Source organism: Habropoda laboriosa, unplaced genomic scaffold (genome assembly GCF_001263275.1).
Source record: "Habropoda laboriosa isolate 0110345459 unplaced genomic scaffold, ASM126327v1 scaffold84, whole genome shotgun sequence".
In the NCBI taxonomy this organism is placed as follows: Eukaryota; Metazoa; Arthropoda; class Insecta; order Hymenoptera; family Apidae; genus Habropoda; species Habropoda laboriosa.
The window spans coordinates 752,746-762,326 of record NW_017100202.1 but is presented as its reverse complement, the minus strand read 5'-3'; the positions used below and the strand labels follow the sequence as shown (position 1 = coordinate 762,326).

The following is a 9,581-nucleotide window of genomic DNA, read 5'->3' as shown; positions in this document are numbered from 1 at the left end:
TGATATGATATATATATATATATATATGTATATATATATATTGTAACAAAGCCACCACAGTAACATGGGAATGTATTTGTGTGACTCACCCATAAAGTCTGCTGTCCCGTAAGCTGCTCCTGCTCCAAAATAACATAGAAAGCACAATTACGATATGTAGAATTAATGATACATTAGTCGTCGTGTGTGTGTGTGTGTGTGAGAGAGAGAGAAGAAGAAAAAAATGAGAAAAAAAGAAGAAGAGTGTACGGAAAGAGTTTCAGAACTTAAAGGATTACCAGAACCATTAAATAACGATTTATTGAAATAATACATGTACAATATGCTAAACAAATAAATATAATAATATCCATTTGGCCTTGGGAAATTACGTAACAATAAGACTATGTAAAGCTTCAAGCTCAGCACGTTTTACAAATGAATAATTATCCATAATATGGAACAATTCAAAGAAATCACAACGTGAAGGTAAAACAAACGATCGTAGCTTCGTCCATTGTAGAAAAGCACTTCAAATAGTTCGATAGTTTTGCTCGTTTAATTCGAATCTGCGACAACAAAACCATTGGATAGACCAAGCTGTTATTTCGATAGGAACGAAAGGAAGATGCATGTGAGAGTGTGTCTTTTTTCCTTTGTTTTTTTCTTTTTTTTTTCTTATTAAAGTAGAGAATAGCTCCGCGAATCTACGAAAACAATGTTGTACCTTCCTTATGTTACAAGAAAGACTTTGTTTCGGTGTGTCAACAGTTAAATATTGCCGAGAAAAAAATTCCCTCTCCGGCAAATACTACTAATGGTATGAACAATTAAACTGTTACTACACAACCATGCGACAAGTACCATGAACGTTTCATGGTATCATACACATATATAATCTCAAATATACTGCAGTTGATACTTCTCTACGTAACGGAACAAAACGGGATTTTTTTTTTTTTTTTTTTTTCTTTTCAAGACCGTGTCTCATATTTTACGATCGAATCAGCGAAACAACTCTATACACACTGGTTACCAAAATGGGCGAGCTCTCGAGGGTATTCGATCCTCGAGGAGGAGGCCACTGAACGGGTAACAAACGTTGTTCACGATCTGATCGTAAAGCGCGGGAAAAATGAAATTGGAATTATTATCGTTATTCTCTACTTTGTACTCCGGATACAATTATTGGGAAACCACGAAACATTAGTTACGCGTTACGAGTCAACTGTTTAAAACCGTTTTGGATAATTCTATCCTTGCGAGAGAGATCGAACGAACTTTATCACAGCTGATTTTCGTATTACAGCCTCGATTAGGCCGCAATTGTTACATACGGCCGCGTCAGCGTGGCATTGTCTTTTTTTTTTTTTTTTTAGTGTTTCTATAGCAAACTGATAGAGTACGTCGTTACTTTTTTTTTGTTACTTTCTCTTTTTTATTCATAGCGTAACACATTTTTCTAAACGACATACCTCGTCTACATAATGCATAGAGAGTAATATTAGAGAGATTGTGCTACGATATGCTCGATATAATAATAATGATAATTATAAAGTTGACAGTTGTATTGTTTTGCTCGAAAGAAGCCGTTACAAATCTGTTAAGTGTTCGTATAATAACGTATTTTTTACTGTGCAATATTATCATATGCGTGATTCGATTTATTTGAAAGTATGATTATTTCTGCGCTCGTAATTCTGTTTTTTTTTTCTTCTTTTTTTCTTTTCCCTTTAATCTTCTTCCCCTTTCTCGTTTGTCAACGTTTTGCGAAGAAAGATATGTATCTCGTGATCGGCGTATATATACTATCTACTTGGATTAATCGTACACAATTATTCGTCTACTTTGATTTTTCGCACGTTCCTGTATAAATAAACGTCGTATCGATCGATAATGTAGAGCCGAATCTGTGTCGTGCACTTCCTAGCCTTCCGGTTTCTTTTCAAGAATTAAACTGGAGATTTTTTGCCTAAATTTTGCTCTCTTTTTTCTTCTGTTTAAGACGTAATCGAATAACATTGAAAAAGTCTCGTGTTAATAACGTTTAACATTTTTGATGCTTGATCGTAACGTACAGAAAGAGAAAGAGAGAGATAGAGACGGGCGGATGCGTGGACGGATACGATAACAGTATGTCATGCATCGAATGCACAGGATACGATTATTTTCCGAATAGGAAACCGTGAATATTTCTCATTTTTTTCTTTTTTCGCGTGATCGTTTAACAAATCAACACACAGTGTTACAGAAGCCACGGATATGAAAAGTCTCTTGTTGCTTCGATTCTCGGACTGGGGAACGCTTTCGATAATAACAAATTAGAATGTCAAGCGAAAAAATGTGAACAAGCCGTCTTTTTCTTCCTTTTCGGGTTAGAAGCAATTTCATAGAGTGACAAGATTACGTGTTAATTAAGAAAGATCGGCGAAAAATATCAGCGAAAAGAAATAAAGGCGGTTCAGAACTGAAGAGATTATCTATCTAATGATTTGCTATACGTATTAGGGATGGTATTAAGTGGCTTATTTATTGCGTACCTGTCGTTACCATGCCTGAATAAAGCTAGAATTTCTTCGAATGTTTTATTCTTGGTCTCAGGAACCTTCTTGTACGTGAAGATCCAGAAGATGGCTAGGAATGCACTGAATGGTAGGAACGTGTAGTTTTCAAGGCTAGTCTGTAACATATGGAGGACCAAGGGGTCAGCGTGTATAAATAGCAAAATGTCAATCGTCCTCCTTTAACTTGCAAGCGTCATCTTTCCTCCATTCAGGAATACATTTGAAGAAATAACCTTTCCTCTCTTGTGCGAAAAGAAGAAGAAGAAAATGATGTTAACACTTTACCGACCGGTAACCTATTAATCGGCTTTTAGCCGCCGACGCTTACCGACCGGTAGCCTATTAATCGGTCAAAGTTTGATTTAACATTTCTACAGGTATAAGAAAAAAGCGCATATATTCCCGCGCGAATAGCCTACAGTCTAAACAGAGCCGGTGTCAGCGATGTATCTGTGGCCGAGTGAGCGGTCGGAAGTGCGTAGGATGTTGAACCGCTACACGGTCGGTAAAGTGTTAAAACGTGCAATGGCACAAAATTATGAATAATCTCGTAATTGATCTTACCTTCATACTTGGAAAACCGATGCCAACCAAAAAATTAGCCATCCAATTGACAAGAACCGCGATAGACATGGCCGCTGGTCTAGGACCTTGCGAGAACAGTTCGGCCGTGATCATCCACGGTATGGAACCAGGTCCGACAGCAAAGAACACAACGAAACTGAGCGTCGACACGACCGACAGATAAGACATCCAGTCAATCATTTCCTGCACATAACCGAAAAACTCCTATCAGGCAGTAGAATAGTGTTCTTCTTTCCTGAGCAGCCGGAGGAGTCTCTCTCAGGAGAAATAAATCGGTAAACATCTCTACTTTGAACTGAACGGAAAATAGAGAAACTTAAACAGTTAAATAACGAGCATGCGTACGTTTTTTTTTTTTTTTTTTGTGCAGCTCAACCCTGTGTTTTTAAGGCGATGATGCGATTGCGACAATGCGTTAACAGTGCTTTTTGTTGTATATACGTATTATGTATGTATAGATAGATATAGATATGTACAGTCAACATCTTTCGTTTCAAAAGCGTTTCAAGCGAATATGACTGGCTGTTTCAACGTAGTAGTATAAAGGAATTATAACAGGGCACGTTTGCTTATAGACCTCCGGTGAAACATAAACGTGTGAAGAAATGCGCCAGACATACAACGTACACGCCTTTTGCATAATGATAACACATATATCGTTGCCGTGGTTAAGGTCGATGATCGACACGAAGACAATGAATTGCCTCTTGTGGCTCCTCTTTAAACGTTTTACACACGATATGTATAGAGTATATATACACACACAGCTTTACACGAATTTTTTAATACGTATCGTGGTAGCTCGTTTCTCTGTTAGAAAAGCATTAGTAGCGTATACCTATTGATAATCTACGTCCGATTTGTTAGGTAATTAGATAGCAAAGATTCGAAGATATTTAAGATACTTTTTCTTTTCAAACTTTGAATTTTTCTTTATGCGACAGAGGGTGACAGGTTTGAGCCGGAATAGTAGACTAATAATAAAGGGAGTAAATGTCTCCTCCAGGCAGTCACGAAAGAGGCCATTAGTGAAGAAGGGAGGGGATGGGGAGGGATGATGACAGGGTTTTGTAAGAAGCACAATTATTAAGCCTAAGCAAATAAATGAAACTGCATGCATTTATATGTAACTGACACATCTATACATTGTAGGTAATTTTTGCTTAATTTTCTTTGCTTTCTTGGGAATTCATTTGATTTGATAATCGAATTTGGACGAACAACGAAATTCCGTTGGAATAGTAGAAATCGTCGATTATGTGTCAACATACCTGAACATTTGTAATTTCTACAAATGCAAATGAAACATAACATGCAGGAATATTAGGACAGACCTTACAAGTTACATGAATGGTCGGGAGAAATAAAAATGAGTTCTCGAATGCATATTTATATACGTAAAGTGGTGATAATTCTCACTGTCGGTGCAGTGCCGCACTCCAGCTGTGAACAAAGTGTTAGATACACCTTTCGCCAAGGTGCATGAAGTGACAAAGCACAAAGAGATAGCTATGTACAATCCACGTTCTCTGTGGTGTAAAATTAATGTCCTAAGAGGTCTTTGATTTTCGTCAAATTTCTACACTCGAACCCGTCCCGTTAGTAAAATTCGTTCTATGTATCTACAGCTTTTAGCAGAGGAAAGGTGCGACGGTAAATACTTTCTACACGATCGTTTATCGCAATGATACTTTCAAATAAAAAAACACGCTCTATTGTCGTTACACTCTTTACACGGACTCGATATCAAAGAATAAGAAAAACAACAGTCGATAAGATAGGGAGTATCTCTAAAGACTAGCCTTTACACGTTTTGCATTGTTTAACAATTATTTCACGTTACGATGACAGTGTATTATGGTTTGGAATGAAAGAGATTGTTAAATTTCAACTTACCTTTATGAGAAAAGAAATTGTGATGAATATTGAAAAGATAAACATGCCACCGAGACCGTATAAGTGCAGTGTACGCCTTCCTGTTCTATCCATAAGCGGGATGGATACTAACGTCATACAAACCATAATGGCACCTATGCCAATGGTTGCAAACTTGGCACTCTCCTCTGTCAAACCAGAACTAGTGAACAAATTTGTCGAATAGTAAAATACCTGAAACACACATGGGAAATTTCACGTGCCGTTACATCTCCACTCTTGTTTCACAAATGAGTCGTGTTTCGAAACTTGTACCAGAGCCACAAGTAACAAGGACATGGGGCTAGGAGATAGTGATAACGGTGGGTGTATGGGAGAATTGAAAGTTCGTACAGAGACCGGTAATGTACACGGAATTTATGGCGTGCACCACTACTTACAGCGTTAATGCCTGAAAGCTGTTGGGAAAGTTGCATAACCACACCGATAACGAGAGGTGCTCTCAAAGTCGGGCTACATATGAGCTCTGTCATCGATATTCTAGACTCAGCTTGTTGAGCTCGCTCTTCGGCTCTCATTTCTTCGATATCTTCCTCCACTTGGTTACTAGCTCTCAACCTCCTCAAAGCTTTACGGGCTTCTTCCTCCCACTGTTTGGTAATGAGCAAATATCTGCGGCAACAGGATCAAGAAGAGAGAGAAATCTGTAATCTTTGTTAGCTGGAGGAATAGGTGGAACACGATATTTCTTTTTTTACGAACAAACTACGAGATACTCTACCGACTATTCTCTATAAAAGCAGCAGCGATTATTTGGGAAGATTTTTTTTTTTTTTTGGTTTCTTAACCCCTTAACATATGATTTCTTTTCTGACTGTGCATCTAAGCGTCAGCCATTTACTGTTTTACTACTGCATCAGGTAGCGAGAGCTAATTTGCTAGAGATTATTTACATTTAGTAATCTTCAGTCTTAGGAAATGAATTTTTCTTACTAATATAGCTATTTTCGTCACATCTTGACCAGAATCTCTGACACGTTGTTATTGGTTAACACTAGAACTACCGGCCGAGTCGAAACGACCCATTAGCGACTTTCCAAAGGTGAACTTTTATGTAGGTAAATCGTGATTGGAGAATTCGGTTCGTATCGACACAAATAGAAGCATACATGTAGAAAATAAGTTCGGAAAGATGCTAATGGGTCATTTCGACCCGGTCGGTGGTTCTAGTGTTAAGGGGTTAACTGTAGACGATTTGTGTAGCGTGATTGTCTCTACCTTGGAGATTCGGGGCAAACTGGAAGCAGCAATAACTGTAGAACGGCAGGGCAGATAGCTAGCCCTAAGAGAACTGGCCAACCCTCGTTTGTTCCAAGGATTTGCTCGATGCCCAGCACCTGGGAGACCAGGAGGCCCACCGTAACAGCGAGCTGGTTCACCGTGCCTAGGCCGCCTCTTAGGTTCAGTGGTGCTATCTCCGATATGTACATGGGAACCAGCGAGGTGTTTAAGCCACAATTGACACCGATGATGAACCGTCCAAAGAACAACATTTCGTACGAGTGAGCAATCTTTGTACAACCCATCAGGCACGCCCCCACGATGCCCAGCACGTTGTTTAGCAGTAAGCCCCCCTTTCTGTGTGTTGGATGAAAAAGAGAGAAAAAAAGACGGACGTCAGCGTTTAAGATGATCCGATCGATCATACACCTGATTACCTTGGATATCAATGATACAACGTTTCACAAGATGCGGATAAATTAGTATTATATGTAATATAATCGTTACGTTAATGGATAGATAGAATTTCTGGCGGCGCGTAGAAGCCCTAGCAAAGTTACATTTCAGATGTTATAATGTTGCTATAGTACAAACCTGCCAAATCTGTTGGCAATTATCCCTCCGCTAAAACCACCTAGCATACCACCAATAGCAAATATGCTTACGGCCACGGAATATAATTTCTTCACGGAATCGTCTGAAATGTCCTCCCCGTACCTATCCTTGTACACGTCTTTCATAAAATTTTCAATATTCTGAAACGGATAAATCACATTTGATACAGGTATTATTCCCGGTACGTCAGAGCTATTCATTTTGTATGCGTTTGGTGAATGATTTATCGTACAGTTGTGAAGTTTGCTTTTCAAAATAGGTTCGAGAATATTAAAATTTCGTATATGAATGAGAATCATCCTGTTTAAAAGGAACATACCACTTCCGGCGCATTGATAACTCCAGTGTTGTATCCAAACTGCAGCATTCCTAAAACTGCTGCCAGTATTGCATACGACAGGAAAAGTGTTAGCCCCTGAAACCATGAAATGTATTGTTGAAACGTTAATCAAGACATTGCGTTGCGTCGAAGAAAACTGTCGAAAGAATATTGCACGAAATAAAATAGTCAACATGTATACACGTTCTCTCTACTGAAGATTGAAAATCATAGAAGAGGAGGAGTGAGGTAGAAAATCATAAATGACACGAAGGGTGAAAGAAAATTACGCCAAAGAATGTTATAAAATGGTTTATTAAACGATCACTCGTCGATCAAGCTATGTATATATAAAATCATACGCTACAACGAATGGTCATCGTGCACAGGTACAATGAGATGCATAAAGAAAATCGTCAAATCAAACGGAATAATCGTAACACAACACTTATACATCGCGCGGGAAATCAAATGTACAATTATAACGATGATGATGATGATGATAATCGATACAGCGAATTAAACGAATTAAAGAGACATTAAAAGCGGTTCTATACCGTTTGGTAAACGGTACAGAAAAGTAAAGCACGCCAAAAATTAAGATGAATCATTTCTGATCAAGCGTCACCTGCTCCAAAAGCCTAAGTTTCCGTCGATGAGAATGTTCCGCTAGTCGATCCACGTATTCTCGTAATTCTTCTATCTCCTCTTTCACGTGCTGTACTGTATCTAGTTCGTGCTGCGTAACACACATTAGGAAATGACAGTTTAAAAAGTGGCCACAGTTTGGGACACTCTTAGAACGCGTAGAATTCTTTCTCCGATCAGAGAATTAGAAATCAATTTTCTAACTCGTTCCAAGAATAAGCAATCGATTATTTTGGTTTGCACACTATTTCTCTAATACATTTGTTTCGTTCGAATTTTCATTTTTCGACGTGTCGCAGGGCCTCGAGTTGGAAAAATTTCTGAGCGAGGAAGCGAGAAGGTATAGTCGGTGGAAGCAGCAAAGTGTTAACGAGCTCGTAAAATCGGTCAGGCATCGAGGTACGCGTAATTCGAGCGTGAAAGTAGAAACTTCAGGGAGATAAGGAAATTCAATGAAATTGAGAATTGCTCCTTCTACTGTAGCGGCAAATTTTAGTAGAACGGGCGCGTGGCAGATTCAGATGTTCCACAACGGCCGCAAAATTTTCTAAAATTTGGTTTATTCAATTAACGTGGAAGAGTGCAGAGGATAAAGTTAAGGCTGAAATTAACATGGAAGTGCGCCACCAAGAGGCTCGAATGCGAACAAATTTTCAATATAGGCGCCAATAGCAGCGGAAGGGTTAATACCGTATATCTTATCACATTGCTGGCGCTATACTGTGAAATGGATCGAAGCTCGAAAATGATAAATTGGCGTATCTCGCCAGCAACGTGTTAAACGAAAGATTGGAAGAAGAAATTTGAAATATCAATTCGCAAGTAAGTCGTGGGCGCGGGTAGGATCAATCGGTGTGTCCGCCCCTCGATGCTTGAATTTACGACCCCGTTACGTCGCTTCCACAAACTATACGGATAGTGTTGGAGGTAGTTAGGGACAGTACCTTGATCGCGACCATGTCCCGTTTCACCTCGCTGACCTCGCTCTGGCAAGACTCTACGCTCTTGGTGAGTTCCTGCAGCTGCGTGCGGATCTCGCAGAGGGCGACGGTGGTCTCCAGCTGGCGGTCACCCCGCTGCAGCTCGTCCAGCTTGGCACTCAAGTTCATACTCATAACGCTGACCTGTTTCTGCAGACTGCCCACACACACATACCCTCACGTGAATCTCGCTGGCTCGCCCGGGAAAACAAATCGACATTGTCGAGCACATTGACACACTAGACGATCAAGGCTAACTATGCCTATGTCCCCTAAACAAGAAGTCCAACTACCTCCGCGCGAAAAGTAAACTGCCGAGCCTTCAGTTAGCGTACGCTTACAACTTAACCGGGAAATGGGTGTTTCTCTCTTTCACTCTTATTTCATTCTATTTAACTTGATTTCTTTTTTTTTTTTTTTTTTTTTTTTTTTTTTATCTACTTTTACTGCAATCGGATAGATACGCGCGTGCTTGTACTGATTGTTTGATACTTTTGCATGAACTGATTACGATAGACGGGAGAGAACAAAGATATCTCTACGTGAGCACATACACCGCTATGAACGTATGTATGTATACTTCTCTCGTGCTTAAAATCTCAGCGAGCCAGCGGTAGCTCGGCAGCTAAGGAAACGCTGGGCATTACGAGTAGCGTGTTAAACAGAGATATACAGACACATATATATGTATATGTACTATATATATATCATATTCTCTCTATGTATATACGAATA

General features: G+C 39.4%; 1 protein-coding gene across 1 annotated transcript in view; it reads right to left on the bottom strand.

Annotated features, from left to right (window-relative positions):
- Positions 1-9,157, bottom strand: part of LOC108570488 (glucose transporter type 1) — an 18,793-nt gene extending 9,636 nt beyond the window's left edge. The window contains exons 1-10 of the mRNA XM_017932354.1: positions 8,811-9,157; positions 7,847-7,957; positions 7,219-7,314; positions 6,879-7,039; positions 6,282-6,641; positions 5,444-5,675; positions 5,025-5,237; positions 3,108-3,311; positions 2,520-2,659; positions 90-119 (exon numbers count right to left, since the gene is read on the bottom strand). Coding sequence (XP_017787843.1) covers positions 90-119; positions 2,520-2,659; positions 3,108-3,311; positions 5,025-5,237; positions 5,444-5,675; positions 6,282-6,641; positions 6,879-7,039; positions 7,219-7,314; positions 7,847-7,957; positions 8,811-8,981 — 1,718 coding nt within the window. The 5' untranslated portion in view covers positions 8,982-9,157. The remainder of the gene's footprint in view (positions 1-89; positions 120-2,519; positions 2,660-3,107; positions 3,312-5,024; positions 5,238-5,443; positions 5,676-6,281; positions 6,642-6,878; positions 7,040-7,218; positions 7,315-7,846; positions 7,958-8,810) is intronic.
- Positions 9,158-9,581: the final 424 nt, after the last annotated feature.